The 27,847-nt window shown below is 36.4% G+C and overlaps 1 protein-coding gene across 3 annotated transcripts in view; it reads left to right on the top strand.

The window, feature by feature from the left end:
• LOC102113376 (ephrin type-A receptor 6) overlaps positions 1–27,847 on the top strand; it is a 385,909-nt gene that overhangs the window by 167,825 nt on the left and 190,237 nt on the right. For all 3 annotated transcript variants that reach the window (XM_088052284.1, XM_014253507.2, XM_088052285.1), the window contains exons 4-5: positions 10,041–10,196; positions 18,262–18,597. In XM_088052284.1, coding sequence (XP_087908410.1) covers positions 10,041–10,196; positions 18,262–18,597 — 492 coding nt within the window. The remainder of the gene's footprint in view (positions 1–10,040; positions 10,197–18,261; positions 18,598–27,847) is intronic.

Genomic DNA, 27,847 nt, shown 5'->3' with positions numbered 1-27,847 from the left:
AGACACAACCAGAGTCTATAGATCAGTGAGTGAGCTGTAGCTCTCTTGCTTCCTGTCATGTGTCCACACCTCAGCTAGAACAGAGATATTTATCAACTTAAAAGCTCTCTATCCTGCACACTTCTTAATGAGTATTTAAAAGCTGAAATGGAGTTAAACATTACCAGAATTAGATTTACAATCTGATGAGGCATGACAATGCAGCATCAGTAGTTGACATTTTTGTGGACTGTGTAATCCCAATTCTGAATTTTAGTTTTCTTTTGACTGAGGGATTATTCCAGATATATATAATCATCGACCAAGTATCTAAAATTATATATAAAATTCATTACCAGTTTTTTTAAAGTGTGTGATTGCCCTGAAATGTTACCAAAAAACACATATGCCTATTTAAAACTTAAAACATTTTTCTCTCAGAATGAAAACTGTCATATGAATTTACATACTTAAAAACAGCAGGATACAATATTCACACATTCCTACTAAGGTGATGCTAATAACTTCTAAAAAAAATAATTTTTGAGATAAACAGTCAGTAGTTAAGAGGTCAGTTTCATGCCAAATCTCTGACTGTGTGTTTGCAGCTGTGAAGAAAAGTAGGGATAAGATAAAATAAATTCAGCTGTAGGATGACCTTATGGTGCTGTTTTGGGGTGTTTGGCTCCCCATTTAAAGAGCTACAGCCCCACCCGGCACCTGTAGTCAGGATAATTAATTGCTAGAAAATTTTCAGTAAGTCCCACTAACCTCTTTAAGCTTAAGACATTTTGGTTGGGATTTTTCAAGATGGGTATAATGTTATTTTCTTCATTTGGAAAATACTTTACACTGCAGTGTGCATCCAGTGTAGTTGAAAACTAGAAATAAACTTCTCTTGTACTTCTTCAGCATTTTTAGGAAAGACTTGGCTTTTATGCAGATTTAATATGTTTTTATAGTAATACTTATCTGTGTTTTTAAGCTCAAATTTCTCTATCAGTACTAGAGGTCTTATTGGAGGGAACATTTTTCACATCAACCTGATTATTTAAGAATTCATATTATAGTCATGGTTCATCTCTGTGAGATTCCTGTGAAATATCAGTGTGTTCAGTAGAAATACTTAACTCCGATTCTTGTCATCAGTCATGTGAAATATTCCAGACACAAGGATTGAGGATTTATCCCACATAACTACTTTGGTAAAATACAAATTAGAAACCTGTTCAGCTAAAGGGCACCTTCATGATTTTTGCTTTATTAAAATGGGGTTGGATTTGCATCCTCAAAGGATTTATTCCTGTTATAGGAAGACCAGCAGACGAATACTTGAGACAATACAAATGAATTTGAATGAACTAATTACAGAATTTTATGTGTTGGCTCCATGGAAAAATAGGTATTTGAATACAGTGTTAGTTGCTGACAAAAATTACAGAATTTTTATTCGCAAGTACCACACTGTTACTCTTATGACGTAAAACAATGATAGAATAAATTAAGATTACATAAAATTGAGTACAGTAATGTGGAAGACAAAAAGATGGGTTGAAAATAATTTATAACAATCAAGATTATTTGCCTGTAGCTTGTGGGTATTCAAAGATAATACAAAAGAAGATTGTATTTGGTTCTCACAAAGGCATGAGTAGTTTATTTTCAGTTGGTAATTCATAACTGAAATAGTCTGGGAGTCACTAATGTTTAGTGTCTTTAAAAATCAAGCTTTTGAGCATTTCTGCAAACACATCCAAAAGGACTCTAATTCAAAGGCCAAATGCCTGATTTTATAAGAACATTTCAGCACTTTTTGCATATGAATCGCCCAGCTTTATAATTACCTGTCTGGATTGGGGCATTTAAAGACTCCCCATAATTACAGTAATTCTGTCTGTGTGCCCAAACTCCTGACTTGTACATGTAAATAAAGCAGGGCCATAAATAAATCACACGTTCAAATCTATACCTGAATGTGCAATCTTGGTAACCATAATTAAAAATTCAAGCATGATTTTAGGCCTCTCCTTTTAAATGTTGGATTATTTAGAGTATTTTTAAAGTGGGTTAGATTGTTCTCTCATTGCAATTGCTTCTTGCTAATTATATTACTGTAAAAGAGATAGTTACACAGAGAAGAAAAATTGCATAGCTTTAGCTGATCTATTATCAAAATAATTGCTGTAGTGAAAGCAGTGAACCCCAAAAAATTTCGTTTCAGACCTTAAGCCATTAAAAACTGCAATGTTATAATAAGGCCATAACAAGAAACCATAACCTTGTAAACAGAGACTGCACTGTACTTCAGATTTTTATAGTTAATAACTGCCTGTAAGGATATTCATTCCTTCAAGATGTGCCTTCTCTAGAAAGCTTATCCAGTCATGACAGGGGGAGATTTTGTAGGATTTCAGTGAGGACCTTGAGTGTTTTTGGAGGCATGAAGCCAAGCACCATTAATTATTTGAGAACTGCTAGGGTAAATTACTATTTTCACACAGGAAATCAGTCTGACATAAAGCCAGCAAACAAAACATCATTGCAACAGTGCTCAGGCTGGAAGTTTTGGTCTTTGTCAAAAGTGGAAACAGCCTCAGAAAAAAATTGGTTCCAAAAAACCCCATGTGCAAAGCAAATTGAATAATGGCTATCATAGGAATTAATTAACCCAGGCTAGCAGATTAATTTTTTATGGATAGAGAAAAGTGCATCTGCTGATTCCAAAGAGCTATTATTGCACAGGAAAAAGAGAAATCCATGACTAACTACTTATCATATGTTCAGAGATGAAAACAGAAAGGTTTCATACACTAGGGGGAGGAAGAAGAAAAAATGGGGAGAGGGACGACAGAAAATACAGTTTATGATCAAAATAAAAGGGACAGAGAGGAAGAATACCACACATATGATAGCATTTGAGATATATAGATAGATATATATATATGTATATATAATAAGGATATAATATGATTGACACATATATCACATTGACACATATATATATCATATGACACATATCCATAGATGAGCAATTTTCTGTATGGTACAAAAGCACTTTAAATCTTTCTAATAGTGGGGGATATTTTTCTAGCATTATGTTCAGTCCAGGAGATGATGATTCTGCAACTGTTCTCACCAGGAGATTCAGGAGATAGATAATGTACAAAGGAATTAGCCACAAAATGGATCTGACCTATTCGGACCATTTTTTCCTCTTGCAGAAAGAAATATTTGCTATGGCCTGTTTGCAGTGTCTTCTGATAAGTTAGTCCTCAGCTGTACACAGGAGCATGAAAGGTTCTGTGAAGAGAGAAGCTGGACACTAATTCCTCTTGAAATAATACAGAGAAATTCCAGCAAACACAGGTTCCTTCTGTAGTTACAATAAATGATATTTCTTGTTGCAGCATTCACTACAGTGTTGAGAAACTTACAACATTCCTGCCTTATCCCTTCCCCAGAAAAGTGCTTCCAGCTAATTTCAGCAATGGAACAATGATTAAAAAGTAAAAAAAGAACAATGAAATAAAGCATTACTGATCCTATACTTTAAAATAAAGAGTTTTCACAGCAACTGTGGACAGATTTGAGGATTCAGTGAGTAAATTCTGCATTGCCTTGAAGTGTTCTCAGGGTTACATTTCTCCTTTTCTGTTTTAAGGTCATCACTGGAGATGCTGGAGATGGCTGCTTGCAGCTGTAATGATCTTTTTCTTCCATTCTTTTCTTGCAGACCTTCCTGATCCCAAGAGTATGCACTGATATATTGCAGGAAATTACTTCCCTTCTTTTTTCTCTGCTGTCATGTTTCTTGATTAACATTTCTATTGTGTGCCCTAATTAGCCTGACTGATTCCTTTCATTCACTATCTTCCTAAAACACAGTGATGCTCCTTCAAAAATTATGCAGTGTAGAAAACAGTATTTTTACTGTCTCCTTTAAGGGTTTATTAAATCTGTTTAATTGTGGTTTTCTATGGGGTCTATCCATAAAATATGAACAGAAATAAAGACTAGCTTATTTGGGTGTGGAGCAGTGCATTTGAATATTTGTAGTTCCCACCTCAGCCAATTTATTGGACTTCAGGGATCCCCACCACAGAGTCAGCAGCATAAATCAGTGAATGTGCATGCTGTTGATTTTGTCTCTTTTCTTCCATCACTGATAAAGTACTTCAGTCTTGCAGCCATTTTTGTCTCTTGGCACTTCTGTGAGACTTTAGGAAGGACTATCTGAACTAAAAACACACAAAATTTCTGTAAGTTGCAATATAGCAACTTTTTCTTAAAAAAAAAATAAATCTCTTTTTCATGAGTAGTTTATAAAACTTTTTCAAGGGGTAATTTGAAAAGGGTGCAGCCCCTCTTTGCAGCTGTGTAGCCTTTGTTTCAGACAGGGTTTTTTTATGGATATTGTCTTTATCTAAAGGGCTTGATATTTCAATGAAATGAACCTCTTTTCTGCTGCTTATTTTGCTAATTTTGTATTGATTTATTGTATTCATTGGAACACTAATTTGCTAATTCTATATTCAGTGGAACACCCTTACATGACATCTACCTTTTGTAGTAGTAAATTTTATTTGCTGTATTAGTTCTGGAAAAAAATTAATTCACCGAGTTCTAGGTACCTTGGATTGTATCTGGTATGTATCCAGTATGACAGGCAGTGATTAAATTAATATAATTAGTATCTTGTCCATATGTATTTCTTGGATAAACTGCAGATTCTTTTAAAACATCCTATGTGACCTGAATAATTGTTTCAAGTTATTGTATTGAAACGAGTGTTTTATACTGAGAAAAACTGCACTGATGTGAATTGAAAATACTGGTTGGTAGGTGGCAATTATCTCCTTTGTCATTTCTTCTAATAATTTTCATAAAATAACCTCTATAGATATTGAAATGTGGGAATGACAGAGAAGTCATTGGGGAAAAAAGTTAGCACAAAGAGGAAGAACATTTAATTTCATTTACCTATCATCATTATGTAGTCATATTTGAGGAAACAATTCCTGCCTATTTCTGTGTCCTCTGCCTTGCTCCTCTCTAAAGTCAAGGTTTTGAATAATGCTCCTATCCTTTCTCCAAATCTATGAATAGCAATATTAGAGAGCAGAGATATTGGCAAGAGAAGAGATTGAGTGCAGCATATGAACACAGATGCATTTAAGTGCAGACCATAGCACCCAGAAAAACTACTCATCAAAAGGGAAATTGTTTTATCTTTTTTTGTCTTTGTTTTGTCAAATTTTGTTTTTGAAATTGTATTGTCCCCTCAAAGTTGGGTCATTCTGTCATTAAGTTTTCTGGGGGTGTCACCTGTCCCCTCCTTACTCTCCGTAGGAACTAAATCAAACTAGAGCTTTTCTTTCTCAGTATGATGTCTTCTATCTTTGTAGTTTGAGCTAAATAGCATGTTTGATGATTTATAATCTGTGGTGGCTGGCCTTCCTCCACTGGATTCTCCCTCAAGTTTCTAGCAACTCATGCTGCATAGTCTCACTATCAGTTTAAACATGACCCAAAGTGAATCCCCCTCACAGTCCATTCATGACCTGACTAAAACAAGAATCATGTGAGAAAGGTGAAATTATTTAACCAGATAGTACTCACAATCAAAGGTTGACCTCACCGCTTTATTTTCCTAATTATGTAATATCCTAATATTGATTTTGTGATTGTATTCTGCCCTTTTTAATACAGAGCATCCAACTTCCATTGCATTCTTTTTTCATAGTCTTTTCTATCTATTCTAGACACTTCTACTAAAATATAAATTGGTTAAATTAATGTCACTGTTCCTTCTTTCTGCACAGTGGTAGAATAGAACAGGCCTTATTGGATTGCCCTTTTTATAGAGTGATCAGATAGCAGAGGGGTAAAAGGACTTCAAAATTGAAATCATGAAATATGATTGAAATCACAAATATGAAAGATACCGGTCTCACAGGGCATTAGTGGAATCCATTAAGCAAGGTTAAAAAATATAAGAGATGGAAATGCATAACAAAGTGTGTGATTCAGAAAGATTAAAACACCTCTTCCACAGCTACTGATGGTTGCCATTCATTGTAAATGACAACAGAGTCTTCTTTGATTTAATTTAATTGATGAATTCTCAGCAAGCTATAAAAAATCCATTTTCATGACAAATGCCTTCCCACCCACACACCAACAGTGTCAGACATACCTAAAAGTTGTTCCTAAGTTTCCTTTGGACTCATCTTACTTCAGCTACCACTGTAGTGGTCAATTCAGATGTTATGCAACCAAAACAACTGAAAACTTGAATCTTGGACAACGATGTACTACAACAGAGCAGTGAAAATGCTTTTTTTTTTTTAAAGGAACAAGGTTTTATGACCAGTCAGATGGCCACTGCGTTTTTATTTTCTGGGTTTTGTGTCTATATGTTGTACACCCCTGAGGCTGGGGAAGAACTTTATGGCTGTCACAGCCTGAAGCAGTAAAGACTCTTCCACAAACACGGCTGTGTTTTGGAGTGATGGAGCCATGGCCTTATTTACTGGGCTGGGCCATTCAAAAGATCCTTGAAAATGCTGTTCCTTCCAGAACGAGGTGAAGCCCTCCCTCCTCAGCGCCCGAATAACGCCGGGACACCAGGCCCCACGTCCCGCCAGCCTGTGCTGAGGGCAGCCCTTGGCCACATCCCCGGAGCTGGGAATGTTCCCAGATGGAGCTCAGCCAGCTCTGGCTTTCTCTGCAATTGCCAGAAGATACATCCAGACATTGTTTGAGGTTTTTTGGGGCCTGGCAGAACCTGTCTCCCCACCATGGGCCCTGCGGGGTGGGCTGGGCCGGGGTGGCGGCCCACAGGTGGCCGTGGATCAAACAAACAAAAGTAGATGCTATCTATTCATCATTAAATAAGGAAAATGGTATTAATTACAAAACTTCTGTAGTTTCCAAAACACAGTCAAAACCTGGTGAAGCTGCAGCAAAGCACATTTATAGGTGTGTTATCTTTTATGAAGCCAATTAAATTATCAGTATTTCTCTGCCTTGTTGCTCATATTTCATTGGAGAAACCTGTAGTGTCTGTGAATTGTTCATTCAGATACCCTGCTAATTACTGAACCTTTACGACAATATATTGTCTTTCCCCAGGCTTTACAAAAGTTAAATTTCATACAGTTCATATAATCAGTATCTCATAAAGTCACTTCTGGTAGAAAACACTAGGGGAAATGAGATGTCACCCAGTGATTTGGAAGACAGAAAAAATACTCTGTGGTAACACAGATAAAAACAACCCCTTTTTATTTTTTAGGTTTTTTTAAAATAGTCATCATTAGAAGTCATTTGCAGATTTCTGTGGAAAACAGTAAATTTAGCAATTATTTTGGTTAATTTGCCGCTGAAACACAATAATTGTTATCAGAGTCTAAACTTAGATATGTACAGCAGCTGAAGTGCTGTATTTCTGACTGAGGCTGCATATTCCTTGACTTTGACGCAGTAACAGCTTTTATTTTCTTTCACCATGAATGTTGGCAGTCAGCTCTGAGTTATCCAGAGGGATGAGTTTTCCCAAGTTTGTGATCACTTGGGGATTTTCAACTTATGTTATCTTGTTTATGAAGGGCTATTTTTTTATTTAGAAGTATCAGTGATCATTATTGTGAGATTCTGCATTTGGGTGAGGAGTGGGTTGTTCATACATTTGTAAATCTCTCAATTGAAAAGCTTCCCTGTAGCTTCTCTGACACAGAAATGGATACATACTTGACTTAAGGGATAGATGGACTTGAGTTGACTTCAAAAGAAGTAAAATGATGTACCTTAATCAATTTATTTTTCCCTCCACCTTTTCCATGAGTATCTATCTGCTTTCTTTTAAAAGACTTGCCATGTCAAAAACATAATTGCTTTAAATACAGTAGAGACTACCATTTCAGAATAAAACATTTGCTTTTTGTTTTAATTGGAAATGAATATTCTCCTTGAGTTTTATTTTGAAACAGTGAAGTTCTTGAATTTTAGACAAAATACTGCTCTTGAAAGAGAATGTATGTTTCTTTTTATCCAAAGTGATTTTTTGTTTGGGGGACAGAAGGGAAGAAGGAATGATTTCAGAACTGACAGACATTAATTTCAGAAGTAATAAGGATTTTAAAGAGCACTCATTTTGCTTTGAATGAAACTGTAATCTAGAATTGTCAGCTCTTTAGTCACAACCATCACATATGAAATAAAGCAAGAATTTAATATTTATCAGGGCAGGATTTGGGCATGAGAAAATAAGGAGGGAGCAGGCAAGTGTAACACCCTTCCCCCAGTTATGCCTTACCTCCTCTTTTCCTTCCAGCAAAGCTAAGAGGAGTCAGTGCCTACAGCCTGTATCTGCAATGCTGCCTTCTTCCCTGCACCAAACCTGCTGTCTTTCCAATCAGTGGAAAATTGCCACTCACTGTAATCACAATTGCATCAGACCAGTAGCCTACTTTCAAGGGGAAAATCCCTGCTGTTCCCACCCTTTTTATCTCTAACACCAGAAATCCTTTTTAATTTTTTTTTTTTTTTCCAGTCAGTGACAGCAGGGCAGGATACCTCCCTAATGTCTATTCAGCAGAGTCAGAACAGCACCCTGGAAGGAGAACTGCTGAAATTGCTGGGTCAAAATTAAGCTCTTGAAATTGCATTTGAAAAATTGGCTCTTGGGTTCTGAGAGGCAATAAGTGTTATCTTTTTCAGTGTCATCTCATTCCTTTTCATTCAGCTACTACTGAAACTGCTTTTATATCAAGAAAAGCCTTCAGAATCAGAAGAAAAACTGATCATGTATATGTTATCTATGAGTTAATATTTTTTAATAACTCAATTAATATGAACTGACACTTTGGGGTACTTTTTAAAAACACCTAATTTTAAATATTTTTGTATCTTATTACAAGAAAAGGAAGTACTACCTATTTCCTCAAGCAGTGTAAAGGAAATAGTCTTGAATATGTCAAAGTGAGAAAAAGCCACATGGAACCTCAAAATTATATTTTTAGTGCTGGTTTCCATTGTACCACTGAAGGAGTCAGGAGGAAAAGAAGCCTGTAAAATCTGTACATGTGCTTTAATTTCTAATGTTTTCATATGGGGAAGCCAGAAGATAGTAACTGTAACACATGCTGGCATGTGCAAATGTGGTAGCTGGCAGGAAAAGAAAGAAATCTCAGTTTAAATATGTGTGATGAAGTCTGAGGATGATTTTAAAATAATATCTCAGAATGCATGCTTGACAGATATGGCAAAAAAAATTATTTTAATTACTTATTTCTGCTTTAAAGGCCAACAAAAAAAGGCTTGTGAGCTTGTGCTGTGGTTAAGAACAGCAGGGACCCCAGCTCCCAGCAGCTGGGGAAGTGATGAGCTCTGAGCATTCCAACATTTCCTGTCCCAAGGCTGGCTGCTGTTTCCTAACTCAATCAGGATAGCCTCTGGCTTGTGCAATTTTGTGCTGGAGGGTGTCAGCATCTCCGTCCTTCATCCCTTCTTCATCCTCCAGCCTCTCGTACCAACAGGGACCAACTGATGTGGCCCTGCTGTCAGAGGTTCCTTGGGGCGCTGTAGGCAAGTCAGACCCAGCCATAAATATTTGGGGATGTCATGCCTGTCTCATCAAGGAGTTGTGGGGGTAAATATGTTAGGTATTGCAAGTTGTCCATTACTTCAATAAGGATGCCATACAAACAGCTCTGGCAGATAAGAAGTTACCTCACTCTTTTTGGTTAATACGTGTACATAAAACATAGATCATGTTTAGTGATAGTAGTGAAGTTGTTTAGAGACAATTTCGAGCAGCACTGAGGACTGACTAAAAATTGGGAAGTTATCTCTCTTAACAGTTCCCCATTATATACCAAGAACAGATTTATTTTTTTCTTCGTATAAGTTCATATACCAAAATAAAAAATGTCAAGAATTGTATCATCAAAACATCTATATCTAGATTGGAAAGAAGCAGCATTATTATTGCTTGGAACAGATTTTATTTATGACCAAAATGTTCGTCTGTTAATGAAACTTATCTTCTTACTTTGCAGCTTGCAGGCCTGGATTCTATAAAGCATTTGCTGGAAATGTGAAGTGCTCCAAGTGCCCTCCACACAGTTTGACTCATATAGAAGCAACTTCTGTGTGTCAGTGTGAGAAAGGTTATTTCAGGGCTGAGAAGGACCCACCAACTATGGCATGTACCCGTAAGTCTGATCAATACCAGTGTCTACAATTCTGTCTCCTCATTTATTTGGTTTTGTATTAAAAAAAAAATAACTGTGAGTTTGTGAAGAATTCCATTCATGTTAATCAAAAGAGATTTTTTAAAATCAAAATTCAAATAGCATATTTCTGCTTAGTGTCTAGATAACCCTAAACATGCCCATGTTTCTTAGTTTGATGACTTTTGAACTTGTAATTCTGAGATATAATAGGAGGAAGTGTAATCATTGTCATATAGATAACAATGTGGTGTTTTCACTACCAATAATGTGCATATTTGAAAATTTTCTGGGGCAAGAACATTCAAAAAGCTGGAGTCATGTAAAGAAAAAAACTGATATAACATGCTCTGCTGTCTCCTCAGCTTTAAATGAAAAGTATAAGACAAATATAATCCCCATACAATCAAATAAAAACACTCTAAAAAAGACAAGAAAATAATTTTAAAAAGAAAAAAAAAATTAACCAATCAGAATGAGATATAATTAAAATCTCTCCCACCATCACCTTCTTTTAACAGAGTTATTCCCTCTTAGGCAACTGTGATAATGAAAATTCATTAGATTTTTTGGATGAATTTTAGAATACATAATTTTTGACTAACCTGAATTTGTCCCTAAGACAAACCTGATGTCCAGCAATCTGGGGGCAGAAATTCTGAGAAGAGATTCTTATTACTTTGATAAATTGGATTATGTCTAGAAATATATAGCATAAGTTTTCATACCACTTAATAAAATATTTCTTATAGATTTTCATTCATGGTTCATTACTCACTGGGATTAATTTATTGATTGTAAAGCAACTATATCTGTTTAATCTCAAAACTGGAACAAACAGCAGTATTTGGAAAGCTGTGTGTGAAATACTATATTTTAATGGGCTATTAAAATCACTTTTTTAATAAAGGTGATAAAAGACTTTGCATAATCCTGTAAGGCATTCAGTTTTTGGTACAACACTTTATTAATTCTTTTGCTGGAGGATTTGATATTGGTACTTTTTGTGCCACAGTTAAGAGAATTCTAAAAAAACTAACATGTTAAATTCATGAAGTATTTTGACAGATTGAGTATACAAAATTTTTTAGAGATAAAGCCCTAAAGACAAAGTTGTAATAACCATCAGTGCATAGCCTTGTTTTGGGATGTTTTGTGCAGTGTCACATAAAAATAACTGAGCTGACTGAACTGAGTTACTTCCTCTGCTCATGCTGCTTTTTCCAGGGGCACTAGGCTGGGAAAATTCCTGATGATTTGAAGCTGATTTACAAATGCATGGACACTGAGGTCATTACATAAACCAAGACATTGTCCATCCACTATATGAGGGGGATGGTCAATAAAAATGGCATTCCTCAGACCCAAGGCAGAAAATTGCGTAATCGAACCAGAGGATTTTCAGGGAGAAGGTTAATCCCAGCCTCTGGATATTTCAGGGCTCAGAGAGTGTTCCCCTTGTCCCAGCTCACTCTGGAGCAGGGCACACAGGCCTGGCATTTCACATGAAGTATGTGAGGGAATAAACAGCATCCTTTCAGGCTTCCCACAGGAAAATGGTGTTTACAAATAGTTCCACTCAAATCAGTGCCTCAAGCACAGGCCATTAAAAACTTACTCCCAGAATCAACACATCCCCGGCATTCTTGACACTTTCATGCTTGGGAAGAGAGCTTCACTCATACATTATGCAGATGTGGCTCCATATTTTTTATATGTCATTGATTTTTCATTGCTGAAAGAGAGTGCTTTGAAAAAATTACTCAAACGTGGCATTATGATTCCATAATTATCTTTCAGGGCACAATTTTAAGCTCTGATAACCTGATATGTTGATAAGGTAGGGAGGGGCATCAGAGAGCAGTTACTTCAACACTCTGCTGATTTCTCAACAAATGTGAGTGCAGAGAGCTGCTTTGGGTGAAAACTGTCAGGAAAAACTTGGTGCCAGACCTGCACATTTCTACTGAGTATGTCAGCCAAAGTAACTGAGTAAGTTGAGGCAGGGCAAAAATCAACCACAACAGGATATCAGTGCCTCACCTCACTTCAGCTTGAGAGAAGGAAGACATAAAGGAGACATTCTGGTTTCTTGGTTCAATGCAGTGTCTCCCATTCAGCCTAGGCTGCAAGGTATCAGTACTTCAGTGACTGTCACAGCAGATGTATTCATCTTTTACCTACAATGATGATTATTTCACTAATTGTCAGCTCTGAAAATGACACTGAAGCTCTTGACAGGCAGACTGTGATCTTACCTTGCACATCAGCAGTAATGAAGAGTCTTCAGGCCAAATTGTTCCCGAAGTGACATCTTTAGCCCCACTGCTTTCAAATTAGTCTGTCAGTTATTAAAATTATGTTTCTGTCATAAATACAACCTCACTGCTTTTGGATCTGCACAGATGTGACTAATTTAAATTTAATAAACAAAGATACAGATATGAGTGGAATTTAGATTGTTCCTTCCAAACTGTTATGCTTTAGTAAAAGAAGTTGAAAAGTTTTAAGAAAATTAGGAACTTTGAATAAATAGACAGAAAATTCTGTACAGAAATGAAAAGCCATTTTTACATAACCACCTTTGGGAAAGATCTGCATTTTCCATATTAATGTTCATATTTCTATCTTGACATACTTGACATATGAGGCATGACATAAGAAACAGAATTTTTTCTTGGGACCTTTGAAGGGAGAGATATTCTTAATGAAACACAGAACGAACAGTGGATTCTCCTTACAAATGTCTTGATGTTCAAACATTTTGACTGACTTTATTGCTGCCCATTTTATTTGCTCTCCCATGTCCTGCAAGGATGTCTAAGATGGGTAGATATTTTGTTCTCTCTTTTCATTCCTGTATAGGGTTGGGCAGTATGGGGTTAGGCAGTATTCCTCACTCCAGAACTCTTCCTCAGTACTGAGAAACTTGCATATGCAGCACTATGGAAAAAAAAAATCAATCTTGATTTAAGAAAGTCATCCACCTCTTTCAAGATGAGGTTCAAATCCACTTTGATTAATTCTGTGAAAGTACTGTGTGCTTTTACAAAATTGTACAGCTCCCATTTTTACTTTATGTAGCTGCGTTTTGTTAAAGGAGAGTGTTCACTTTGTAGAACACCATAATAGAAATCTAATTTCAATAAGAGGAATGAAAATTACACTAGAATATATTGTTAATCTCCTTCTCCTAGGCTCTTTTCATTTGACTTAAACTTCTTATCAATCTCTCACTGCTACTTTTCCTTCTTGTATTTCTTTGCCATATGCAAGTACTCTATCAATGATCTCTGCATACACATTGAGCAACAAATAGCATCATATCTAATCCCCTGTCTGATTACTCTGTACAAAAAGTCTAACATTTCCCACTAGAAAGTAATTGGGTGAATGGATCCATCTTTTCAAGGTCAGGCAGGCTTATATTGGTTGTCTGAATGCCTCTCCTTTAATGTTATAAACAATTTGAACCCAAAAAACTTATGCTCTGTTCAATAACCTCTGCCACAAAGTGTATCTTCTATTTTTAATAGCCAGCACTGAATTTCAGCAGCAAAATCAGGCAATGCACTTGAAGTCTTTACTGTCTCTATTGTTTCATACATATATATATATAATTTATACACTTTTTTGCAATTTAACATTATGCTCAGACTTGAGATACTGGTTTGCAGTCACTGGCTTCCATTCTTGCTGCCTGCCTCACAGGGAAAGAATAAGTGAAAAGAGAAAAATGTAATTCTACATCAAGTGGCACTATTTATCTGTGCTACATATATGGATATCAAAACACAATTATGAACTCAAGGGGCACAGCCAGATGCTGATTCTGAGTATCCTAAGGTGATGGTTAATCTTTGCCCTTCTATTGTAACTTCACTAGTCAAATGACATAAAATTCTAAGAGTCCAATAGTGTATAATGGACAGTTCTCACTTTAAAAGCAATATTTTTTTTCTAGACAGTCTTCACTCTCAAGTGTGTAAAATACTGCATTGCCCTCACCAGACTTCTGCCATGCTGGGTTTGCTCCTCTTCCTTCCATAAGCAGGAAAATGCACTTTGCCTTCAGAGAAGAAGAGAATACATAAAACAAGATGAGGTACAAAGCACTGCATGAGGCACAAACTCAGCTCTGTTGCTTTCAGAGCTGCTTCACCATTAGACATCCAGGCCAGTCTCCTCCACAAAAAGTTTCAAAATACTTCCTCATTGTAATTTGTAAGTGAGGCAAAAGACATTACTCACAGTCTGGATGAGTTCCATCTCAGCAGAAGAGTTGCATGTTTTTGTAATGCTCATCCATCTGAACTGTATTTTATTCTTTCACATAAAATTCAAAGTCATGAATTCTGCTGTGAGGAAAGGATCCCTTATTTTCACCAATATGCTTGTTTCTCTTAAAAAATCAATATAAGGAAAACCCTGAGAGCTTTGCATACAGATGTCTACAGAAGGGTTATTGTTGCCAGGTTTTTTCAATGTGCCAGATAATCTTTGTATAATTTATAAATGATAACAAAGCAATCAGGCCACATTCATAAAAGCCCAGTGACACATAATTTAGCTGAATCTGAGGATTACAATTAATTGTCTCTCTTTGTTCCAAGTTCTAAATCTTAGTAAATGATTCACTGCATGTCATTACAGCTTAATATTTGCATGAAATCACAGTTTAACTGGCATAATTTAACAGCAATTAAAAAGCTATTTAATCCTCATGCAAATTGGCATGAGGGGCCTTGAGTATGAAGTGTGTTTGAGGGTTTTTCCTGCATTTGCAAGAGGACAGTTGTATTCTTTAAGACACCTCTAACATAATTGATAGTTTTCCTTTTCACTGAAATGTGAATGCACAATAATGTGTTTTCTCTTGCAATTGAAAAATAAGTCACAAGTCATGACTATAAGAACCTTGACTCTCCAGTACAAATGGAAAAAAAAATAAATTTAAAGAGTATTTTATTTACTGCATTGGTTCTTCTGTAAATGCCATTCCATATAGTACAAGGAAAATCTGATAGAAAATTAAAATCCACAGAGGCAGACAAAACTCTCCTATTGCCCTGATTCATATTAATTCCTGTTTGGGCCTGCCAAAATCAATGAAATAATATCAAAAAAGCTTGAGCTGTGATGACCTGTTGTCATAATATCCATAGTTTATGTTTAAATTTAAGCCAGTTTTAAAACATTGACTCCAATCCTTCAAGCAATTACACAGCTCCTTAGTTTTAAGTGCATGAATATGACCAATTATTTCAAGGGGATTACTCATCTACTTAGTTATTCACATATGGAAGTGCGATTACAGCTCGTCCTCCATATTCCTAAAACTCCTCCATGGTTTTAACAGTGGGAATTTGCTAAGACCCAGTCATTATTTAATTCTCACAGCATGGTTTTAGAGGAAACATTATTATTCCTGTCTTCTGAACATAAATAATAATAACTGAAGCTGAAGTAATGTGTTCTGGTTTTAGCTTACTCCAATCTCAGGACTGTTTTCCAGAGTAGCTAGAACCGTAATCCTCAATTTGTGGGAAGTCTGGTGATCTACTAACCATAAATTCTATTTATTGATAAATTGACAAATGCAGATCCATTCAAAATATTTTAAATTTTCTTCTCCACTGAAAATGCAAGGCAGTGTAACACTTCCATATGTTTTTAAATACCAACTGCTTAAAATCCAGCAGATAACTCATCATTTATTCAGGGCAAAGTTAATTGCTCTCTTATCAAAAGTTACAAGTAAACACCAGAAATGAAAAAGCAGCTGAATTACAGTTCAAAGAAAAGCTTAATGTTTATTATTCACATTATCACTCCCACACAATTCCAGATTTTTTATTTACAAGCATTCCAGGTTTTAGACCCATGCTTATGCCACATAGGTAAATAAAATGCATCACTTAAAAATTTTGAATGTTACACTCTGTGTAAAAATTAGCTGCTGTCATTTGCAAACGTTTCTTTCAGCCTTTTAGTCTGCTTAGAGAAACTCTGAAATAAGGAAAAGCTCATTCAAAGTTTTCCCAGTGTCTCAATCAAAACTTATGCCTAAGTCCTGTGGGCAGTTTTATAAATCATCAAAAGCTGCAAAGCAAGCTGAAAGTTTTCCAAGTTCTGGTAACTGTTGGTGAAGCACTGTGATTTTATTGAGAGCTGGAAATATAATGCTTATTTGTTCACTTCATTTAGCCCAAAGACCCCAGAGGTCAACAGTTGGGTTTGCCACAGTCGTCTCATATATATCAACACCTGGAGTATAAGGCCCCACATTTTTCCAAGTCCATGTTTCTTTTAGTAATTTTTATTTTGGGATTACATCCAAATTGGTTTTGAAAATCATACATCTGTAAGTGCTTGCTTGAAACTTGTTAAGTGGAAGAATAATTCAATAAGAAATTGAGATGATTTAGATGTGCTGTAACATTTTTTACCTTTCCTTCACCCCTTCATTAATTCCTATCTAAAATATAATTAGATGGTAAAGTTCTGATAGACTGTGGAATCTGATATGGAATCATAATATTACAGGATCATTAAGGTTGGAAAGACCTCCAGGCTCTCCAAGTCCAACCTTTGACCAATCCATCACTACCGTGTAAACCAGACCACAGCACTAAGTGCCAAATCTCCTGGTTTCTTGAACACCCCCAGGGAATTTGAGTTCACTGCCTCTGAGGACAGTAAATTCTAATGTCTGGCCATCCTTTCTGTGAAGAAATTCTTGATGTCCAACTTGAACCTCTCCCCTGGCACAGCTTGAGGCCATTTCCCTTTTTCTATCGCTTGTTGCCTAAGAGAAGAGACCAACCCCCACCTGGCTGCACCCTCCTGTCAGGGAGTTTTGGAGAGCCATAAGGTCCCCCCTGAGTCTCCTTTTCTCCAGGCTGAACACCCCAGCTCCCTCAGCTGCTCCTCATCAGACTTGTGCTCCAGACTCTTCTCCAGCTCCATTGCCCTTCTCTGGACATTCTCCAGCCCCTTAATGCCCTTCTTTAAGTGAGGGGCCCAGAACTGGATGCAGAACTCGAGGTGCCTCATCAGTGCTCAGTACAAGGGGCAATCACTGGATCACTCTATATATTTATTTTTATATGTCTATAGAAAGCCTTAGTTGATTTCCACATGATCCTACACAGTATGTCAGCAAACAGTTTAAAATCAGTGGGCATACCTTGACTGTTGTGTGATGAGTGGGATATTGGAAATGGGTCACTTGTGGTTCATCTGGCAGTGCTCACTCTACCACCTGCTCGTTGGGTGAAAGCTTCCCCACACTCTGCCTGCTGCCACTGTCTTTGCATTCCTCCTCACAGTCTCAAAGAAGTACTTTTTCACTTGCTTCCTGATCATCCTTTTAGAACTTCAAGTGGAAAAGTTGATGTCTTCACCGTTATCCTGATGCTGATGAGATGCCAGACGGGAAAGAAAGAAAACTTGTAAACTAACTTATGCCTGATAGTCTTGGCCTGTTGCCACCTAACCCTGTTAATGAACAGCAGCAGAGAAATCCCTGGGGAAAAGCAGTGAAGGACAGAAAGAAATATCTGGCAGTGCAGAACTAATACAAACCATTTTACCTCTTGTCATTATTCCAAAGCTGTTATTTATTTATTACTCAATTTGACTCTTACAAAATGTCAAAGATTTTAAGTCTCAGAAAAGTCACATTACTAGACATAAAATAAGGATATAAATTTTGTGGTTAAAGCTCTGCCTTAGTATCTCACAGCGTCAAGAGCCATTTATTGAAAATTGGTGTTATCTTGTCTAGGTTTTACATTCCCAAGTCATTTTTGTGTTGCCTTAAATTCTTTCTGAATTAATTCTAAGTTATTTTGATTATTCAGCTTTTTATGATGTCAGTGATTTGTTGTTCCTGCTTTTTTTTCGAGGATTGTACATAGATAACTTAATTTTTATATTGAATCTATCATTGAAATGTAGCTCTTGTATCTTTTATTTGCAAGTAACTTTATTTCTCCAAAGCAGATAACACTGGCTTAACAGGCTTTGTGTTCCTTTTCTGCAGGGCCACCTTCTGCTCCGAGGAATGTGGTTTTCAACATCAACGAAACAGCTCTGATGCTGGAGTGGAGCCCCCCGAGCGACACTGGAGGAAGGAAGGATCTCACCTACAGCGTCATCTGCAAGAAGTGCGGGTCGGACGCCAGCCAGTGTGAGATCTGCGGGGGAGGCATCCGCTTCATCCCCAGGCACACGGGGCTCATCAACTCCTCCGTGACCGTGCTCGACTTCGTGTCGCACGTCAACTACACCTTCGAGATAGAGGCCACCAACGGCGTCTCGGAGCTCAGCTTCTCCCCCAAGCAGTTCACAGCCATCACGGTCACCACAGACCAAGATGGTAAGTGCCAGCACTGCGTGTCTGTCACCGTGGCCCTGTCACCTGGCCACTCGCTGCGGGCATCCTTTGTTTCTTGGAAGTCTGGGTTCAGTGGGTTAGGGCATTTTGCAGATTGCTGAAGGTTTTTAAGTGCCTTCCACGAGGACTTTCAGCTTCTGCTGATGAGGGCATTGAATGCTTCTGGCAGCTGGCCCTTGACCCCATTACAGAGGGCACAAACCCATACCTTTCTGTTCAAAATTAAATGCAAGCTTTAGCCATCTGAGACTAGCTATGTCAGTGGTTATTCAGGACTAGAGTCTGGTGCTTTTGCAGTTTCAGTTTAGCAAGAGTAAAACACCACAGCTTATCCACTACAACTCCACAATTCAAAGGCAGAGCAAAAGTGAACTCCCTTTCTTTGGTATCTGTGTTTCATAGCACTAATTTGGCATGCCTCACTGTAAGACACTTCTGCATCTGTATGAGCCATTTCTGCAGGTGACCTAAGAGATTCTTTTTTATTCCTTTACTTATAAACTTTGCATTATTGTTTTGAGCTTTTTCTTGCTCCAGTTTCAGTTTGAATTCATGTCCAAGGTGAATCTTTGCGAGAAACATGGGAAACTAAAAGAGCTCTCTATTTTTTGTTTATTTCTGCAACTTTTTTTTTTAGAAATACTTACTGTGCCAGGAAACAGCATCATAGGTTAGCAACAATGCAATCCATATAGCACTGCTCTCTTCTGGCTTGTGTAACTGTAGACAAGAAGGTTATTTCAGAATTATCCCTTGCTGACATTTGTTCCAGAAATGTTTTTCACCTGCTGTGCAGTGACATTGCAACTGCAGCTGAAGTGTTTAATGTAGAACAAGAACTAAGCTGGCAGAACGACTGTTTGGAGTAGGACACATTTGATTATATGCTTCTGCATAGTAAAAGTGCTAATGTTCAGGAGGATCCTGTTACGTTCCACTTGTAGGGAAGGCCCTGGGTTCTTTCACTGATCAGCCTAGCAAAAATCTGCTAACCTGTATATCTGGGACAAGTAGTTTTGTCGATCAGTAAGTAATGACTCGTTTGCCTGTGGGCATACAAAAATGAACAGCTTGCTGTGATGATGATGGTGATAATGACAGCAAGGGTAATACTAATAATACTCATGAAAATTGATTTAAAAAAGCACAAAAGCCACTCACTCACTGTCCATGATGGTAACAGAAGAACTAATTATGTAAGATGCCTAATGATATATAGGCCTTGTGTAAACTTCCTTTTGGATGTTTTGCTCCATGGTATTAAATGCAGTCACCAGGCTCTCCCAGGTGGGGGTCATCTGAAATACAGTTCATTTTTAGAGTGGGTAACAGCTGTGTGAACACAGCTTGTGATGTGTATTTAAGTGGTAGGCTTTTAAAAAATAATGTCTTTTGCTGCTTGTCCCTGGTTTAAGGATATAGATTTTCTCTGCAAAAACTCAGAACAGGGAAAAGACCAATGTTTTGATAGTTTTTGACACACTGACAGTAAACTCTATGCTGTTTGCATTCCCTTTAATAATTCCTACCTTACTAAAAATGTTATTGGAAAGGCTTCAGAGGATTTAAGACCAGATTTTCAGAATATCTGTCACTTTATTAGGATATAAAAAGACAGCTTTGTGTGAGAAAGCGCTGTAAAAAATTAAATGGAGTCATCTATAAAATGTAGTTATAAAGCTAAAACCATTTCTGTAGGCTTACAGGCTGTGTAGTTGTATAAAACTATGAGCATGGTGACTTTATTTAAAAGGACAAGAAAAAATGCAATGTTGTATGAAATGTAGAAGAAAATTCATGGTGTTTTTGTTGATGGAAAGTATGGAGAGAAAAATGGACATCTTTTTGAGTTACTTTTAGTCATAAATAAGAAGGGATATGGGAAAAGCTAGGGTATCCAACCTCAGAAAAGTAAGCTGTAGAACTAAAGCTTTGGAACATTGCAGAGATTTTATTAGTTTTATAAACTCACTGTTGGGAAGTCTTTCCTTATAATTCTGATGATATGGACAGTTGTTATTGCATGGTGCTGCAGGTTTGTGCACATACTCATAGAAAACAAAGATCCAAGATTAAACATATGAATGACAACAAATCAAAAATGAATTTGTTTTTACGAGGACCACTTTACCAGAAGTCCAAAGATATTGGTTTAAATCCATTTTTTTTCCATTTGATGTGTGTCTAATGTGAAAGATACAGGTGTGCAATAAATTATACCTACACAACATATTTATCCCATATTCATACTACCTTTTTATATGCAATCTTTTCCTACATACTACTTTAATGGTTTTAGTATGCACATTACATGAAGTGCAAGACCTTTTTATAAATACATAAATTGTTTCATTCATTTGTCATATTTTCGTTAAGGATATAGACCAAAATCTTCTGCTGTTGTAAATCCAGACCATTCTGTTAATTACAATCATTTAGAGTAGCTGGCGTTTTATTTTCTTTGAGCATATTGGATGTACTTCCCCTCTAGTGGCCTTTTCTTTTGGATGGTTTGTGTGAAATTAACAGATTCATCATTAACATGCAAAATTATTAGCCTATTCTTCAGGGGGTTTTCTTTTCTCTCTTTTTGGAGAACAATGTTACTGTTGGCATTTTGCTGAATAAAGGAATTCAGTGAAGAGTTCTGTGGGCATCCACAGAAACTGAAGAACTGCATTCTTCCACATTAGTGAAGAGAGTAGTCTGAGAGCATCAAAGATGGGGAATATTTGCTGACAGGAGAAGTGAACTAATTCAAAAGTGATTAAAGCTGATTTTTATGCACAGAGCCCTACCACAACTAATATTAAAATCCCAACTGCCTCCTCATGCAGTCGCAAGTATCAACAAGATTGTGCAGTACTCAGCTTTAACAGTGACAAGGAGCAGAGTGAAGGAAAGTAACACTAAAAAAAGGCTTTGCAAACTGCATCCCTCAAACCTCTCCGTAATTTGATGTCTAAAGCATTACCAGACCTGATCAACTACTAAAAAAAAATTACTAACATTAATATGAGTAAGTCTTGTAAAATTCACTTGAAAATATTCATTATCTTTTCCTATAATTTTATACAAGGACTTATAAGTTTGACATCCATGGGTTTTGTTTTTAACCCTTGGCTTCATAAGGAAACAAAATTTCTGTGGTCATGTTGTCTGTCAGGCACCATAAAGAAATGTGAACCTGTTAGCCAACGTGAGTTTGGTAACCGTGAAAAGGATTCAACAGAATTGTGAAGAATGACCCTTGAGAGTCACCAAGCCCTTGGTTAGGTCTGTGAGCAGAAAAGCAAAGTTCAGCTATGTGAGGATTGCTTTCTGTATTAAAGACAGCAGCTTGCTGACCACTCAGCTTGCCTGTTGAGTGGTTAGCCAAAAAAATATATATATATTTATGGTCTTGTACAATCACAGCATGTGCTGTGTCTTGTCCAGCCAGTGTGGCAAACAAGGATGTGCTAGGAAGTACAAATGTTGCAGATGGAGAGATAAGGGAAGTGATCTATATGCTACTCTTTAGTAGCTTTGTTTCAAAATGTTTTGAGATATCACAATAAATCCCTACTTTAAACTCAGATAAATGGATAGAAAAACATGATTCTGCTCAGAAAAGCACTTAAGCCAAGTTCCTTTTGAAGGAGGAATATTATCACATATTAAAGCACTTTCCCAAATCACTACTAAAGTGATTTGTAAACAACTGAAAGATAAAACACGTTTTCACAAAAAGCCTCATCAAAGAATGTTTTACAATGCTATTGTTCAAAAATGTGCCTGGATGCCTTTTCTTTATGAGAGAGACAAAGTTTTGTACAACAGTAAATATGCTGAGTACAAAGTAATTGTGCTCAATCAACTTTAAATCATTGTGTGAAGAAGCAGAGAATTATATGCTGAATTGTAATTTATGTTTCTCTTACGGCTAATGGAAGGAAGAGACATCTCAATATATAACTTTCTTAGCATGACATAGTGTTTGCATTGCCTAAAGAAAATTCAGAAGTACTTGAGGTTTTTCATGCATAATTAAAGTAGTAAATAATGAATAATTAAGCAAAACAGAACTTAAAACAGTAGTTCTTATTTCCGAATAGCAGTCCATGTAAGGAGTCACTCACTGTGCATTCACACATTCTATCCCTTTAGTACAGAGGGGGTTTTAACATTACACTAAAAGGAGTGGGGGTATGAGACATATCCCAAGTGGTGGAAAGTTTGCACTGGAGAAATTCTCCTTCTGCCACTGCATCCTGGAAAGTCTTCTTTCTCAGCTCTGCAGTTTGTGGGTGACTCTGGTCTCCATGACATCAAAGACCTGCTATCAGCTGGCAGAATCTGAGGCACAAGATGCTTCACTCTGAGGACACACACCCTACCACTGTATTAAACACCTGTCTCATTTTCCTGTGTCTGTCTAGTGTTGACAGCTGACAGTTTCATTCAGACTCTGAAAGTGCAAATCTGTCAGGATTCTGTTGTCTAAAACATCTTATTTGATGTGAGCCATTGCCAGATATATCCTAGGTGATGTTTCCTAATCTGATGGTAAAATCTTGCCAGTGTTTGGAAGTGTTTCATCTAATTCCTTTTTCTAAGTTAAGGTCTATTTCTAGTGCAGGTGGCTCCTCAGACATAGTTACAGTTCAATGGAGACAGTCTGGAGAAAGAGCAACCTCTTATCACTCATTGCTGTAGGACTTGATGAATACCTGGAAGGATTTCAGTGTCTCTTCCAGGAATAAACACAACTGTATCACCATGAATTAAATTATTATAAGCACAATGGAGATGGTGTAAGTAGTTAAGAGCCTCATCTGGTTGACATTCTGTGTCTCAGTAACACTACCAGGACAGTTTATCAGTTTATCAAAATTAATCATTCTGGCTGGTGGCAGTAGAGTTTCAGGATCCTCACCAGGGTGACAGGGGAGTTTCCTGTTCACTCATCCTAAATTTATTCCCAAAGTAGCATCCCTAATCAAAAGTCAGATTTCCTTTTTTTTCCTCTAAGTCTCAAATCTCAACAGACAAGATTGTAATTTGTGACTTTAAGGTCAATAAGGCCTCTCTTTCTATAATGACACAATGAAGCCCCTTGGAACCATCTTCCAAATTGTTTATGTTCACAGCTTATAAATCTAAAGGAACAGCTCTTTTTCATGGCTGATTATTGGAATAGCAGATCAAATAAAAGCCAGTTATGAAACAGTGACAAAACCCTCCATCAGACATTGCCAGAGCTCAAGCCCACATGAAAGAACATGACATTTTAATAGATGATAATAAAAAAGAAATTTATGGCATTTTCTCACTGGACATGTACAGCTACATTGATAGTTCCACCCAACACTGCACTGTTACCAGCATTGCTGATGCAATTTTTGTGAAAAAATTTGAAGAGAAATATCAACTTCTTGGTAACTGACTAGGGACAGTCTATAAACATCTATATGTGATGTGAAGACATTAAAAACTGCAATTTTTAAAAAATGCTCAAGATGCATGCTCTCTATTTTAAGTCAGTTATGAGCAATACATTTAAACAATACATTTTTTTAAAGGAATTCAGTCAATGTTCAGTGTGTTTAATGATACAAATGATATAAATATGCATACAAATATGTATGCATATTTATATCTGTGTGTATATAAATTAAGTGTTTTCAATTGGAAAGAAAACCACAAGGCAGAAATTCTGCATCTCAGTTCTCAGACTTGTTCAGGTCTGACAGAATTAAGAGTTTAGAGCCAAGGTCTTTGTGCAGCATAGTTATTAATCACAGATTTCCATCTGCTGATCACCTCTGTATAGTTGCACTACTTGTAGCTGATGTAGCTGATGTTTCTTTGCACACATGCCTGATTACTATACAGTATTCATAGGAGAAAAGTGGCTTTTGAAACAGTCTTGATTTATTTCCTGCATTTTTTTTAATGCTTATAAATTTTTTAACAGAGATGTTCTTTTTTCTGCTAGAAAATTTGGATGGCCAGTCATTTTTTTTAAGGCAGCAAAAGTCAACCCGGTTGTATTTACTTTCATCACCAGAATTAGCCATAAGTGAGTCAGCCAATCCATATATTTTAAGATAAATTCCTCTAACTTGCACAATATGAGGAGAACAAAATTAAATTCTAGTTTGAATGAGAAGGGGAAAGATTAATCAATACTGTGTTTTTCCCACAATTTACTTACCAGTGTGGTCTTTCAGCTTCTGTGATCATTTCTTTCATTGCAGAGTACAACATTATTTATAACCATTAGCAATTTGTCCATGACATGCATTTTCAGCAGATTTCTGATTTAAGTTGTAGTCTCGAAAATGCATCGCCCTAGTGCTGCAACAATTTTTTATTTAATAATAATAGTTTATTTCAGTTTTTGAAAAGGGCATTTGTGGAGAAGTATGTAAAATACTCATTACAAAGAAATTGGCAGGCACACAGCACTGAGATAAGAAGTATGCCTTGATTTTGTTTGTTCCTGTCGTAGTCAGTAGCTGTGAAGGGCATTCAGCACACAATTAAAACCCCTAAGAATGAGATGTGAATTTATTGACTTCGGTGATTTTAGCTAGAATGTCAAATAAGCTCATTGGTGCTATCTCCACACTCGCCTAAGAACCATGTTAGGATAATTGACCACATTTCAGTTATCTAGAACCTCTCACAATGAATGATAAACAATGGAAAGGATCACCATTGAGTATTCCAGTCAGGGTAGGGAACGAGATAATTCAGATATGAAGTGGTGAATTAGAAACTTCCGTTAGAAATGTTAATTGACCAACCCAGGACAATCTTCAGGGTTGCATCAAGAACTTTCTGTTTTCAAAGTTTACCTAAACATTTCTGAAAGATATTGCATTGAAAAACAAAACCAGACAACCAAACCAGAAAAATCAAGAACATGAAACTGAAGGAAACTCTGGTGTTTCCAGTGCATGACAAGTGAAATTATGATTTCTGTTGCATTCTTGGTAAAAGTAGTGATTTTGGTTAAGTGTCATAAAGGAAGACATTCATCATAAATGGTTAGTCTGAAAAAAATTGTGTTTATACAAGTCATAACTTCCACACAAATCTTTAGGGACTTTGTTCAAAATGACAGACACAGGAAATTACAAACCAATTCTGAAAATGTTCAAGATCTTTAAAGCAATAGTGTTTCAAGAGTTTGCCTGATTAATTTGCTTCTTAAAAGTCGTTTTTTCGTTACACTCAACAATTCTTGACTCTTCCGTATTCATTTGCTTTAGGCTCACATTCTGGAAATAGTTTTAATTTATGCACAATAATGGCATTAAGTTGAGCACTTTAGAATGAGAACAGACTCAAATTTACATAGCTTCTAAAGCTTTAGAAGTTTATTTTACAGCTCTGTTAGCTTCAAGATATTTCTAATAATGTGCTTTTACCTTTTTCTGCCCAAACTAACAATGAGAGACATCTGTTTGCTGTCTTCATATCTGTGTTACATACTTAAATGTTTTCCTACTGTAGTAAAATTTACACTGTGCTCCTATGAGTGAATAATAAAGATGGCTCCTCTGGAAAGTTTATAGTAGCCAGGGTATGAACACCTAATATTTAATACAGAAATGCATGTTGTATTTAAAAACACCTTTTTTTGTATTTTAAAAACACCTTTGAAGTGAGACTTCATATTTGAGTCTGAATCCTCATCTGTCAGAGCGATAAGTGTCAGGATTGCATTCTTGGCCAGGGGCAAAAGAAGGTGAAAAAAACCACACTCATAATCTGCTAAATCTTATTTCTATCCAGCATGCAATGTCTGGTTTCCAGTGAGAACTGATTTTTGTGTATTAAATATGCATATTTTTCTTTGTTTCTCATTCTTTAAGGCTTCCCTTAAACCTTCACGTAAGCGGGAATGTTATCAGATATTCAGGACATAAAGTGGACTTTTTCAATAAAACCATTTTAAATCCATTTCATACTTCCTGACCTGGAGCAAGTGCAACTAATTCTGTGAAGGACTGCCTTTTCAGAGTACTTTGGTTTTGTTGTTTTCACTTCCTAAAGTGGCATACATTGCATCAGATACATGTGTTTTATTTCGCTATCTACGTGTAGAATCAGGATATCCAAAAGGAGAAGGAAGATGACATGCAGAACCATTCCCATGGCAAATCTGAGTGTAAGAAAGAGCCATGGTAATGAAAGAATTTATAATATTAAAAATAAACTAAAATATTTAGTATTTTTTAAACAGATGCATTCAGCAAATTTGACTTGTTTCATCACCATATTTCTTCCTTGAAATAACAATGTCATCTTCTACATTAAACCCTCCAGTGTTTTAAATCTGAAGTTTTAAAGCAAATACTTACAAGCAATCTCTAATTGCGAAATTAGATTTAATGTCCCAAAGCTGTTTCACTACCAGTCAGTTACAGATGGCCCACTGGATAAAAATGCAAGGTAGTCCTGGCTCTGCTCATGTTTCCTGAACTCTCCTCTCTGCTCTTGCTTAGCTCTTTTGCCTTCATCCACAGTACTTGATAATTACTCACATCTTTTCTGCTGAAGTCAATGGCAAACCTTGTAAATTGCTGCAAAGTTAATTAAATCTCATTCTTTATATGAATTTACATTTCCAAGAACTATCTTTGTGCTTATTCTGTCTGAATATAAAGTTGTATTTTTAAACTTCTATTTTCTGTATTATTTTAAATAATGCATACAACAGCTTCTAAATCATGAGCTTGATCTGTAATTGTATTGAAGTGTTTAGAGATTAATGAGCATTTTCTAAGTGACTTATAAATTCTAACTCCTTATACATGGCAAACAGCTGTTGTATGTTCCTGTAAACTACTGACAAGTTGTTCATCCAGTTTCCAATACTGAGTTTGACAGTTTAGAAATGAATTACCATTATATTACATTAGCTCAAACTTGTCTGTGAAACAAATTGTCTGATTCTAGTAACTGGTTCATATATACATAGTATTAAACTCCAAGCTCCATTATTCAAAATTAGGCTGTTCTGATAACTTTCTTTTATCCTGTAATTTAAGATCAGTGAGGACTAAAAAAAATTTACAGGGTAGTGGAGTATTGCAATTGAGGAAATTCAGTTCAAGGATGATGGGCTGCACTCTATCAACAATAGAGAAAATATGAGTTTGTCTTTTCCCTCAATTCATATATTTTTCTGTCAAGCTAGAAATATCACTAACTATACATTCGGTGAAATTTTGAT

This window comes from Pseudopodoces humilis, chromosome 2 (genome assembly GCF_049639895.1).
Source record: "Pseudopodoces humilis isolate 2021_Gansu_Grassland_sample_001 chromosome 2, ASM4963989v1, whole genome shotgun sequence".
Classification (NCBI taxonomy): domain Eukaryota; kingdom Metazoa; phylum Chordata; class Aves; order Passeriformes; family Paridae; genus Pseudopodoces; species Pseudopodoces humilis.
This window is presented reverse-complemented; position numbering and strand designations above follow the sequence as displayed.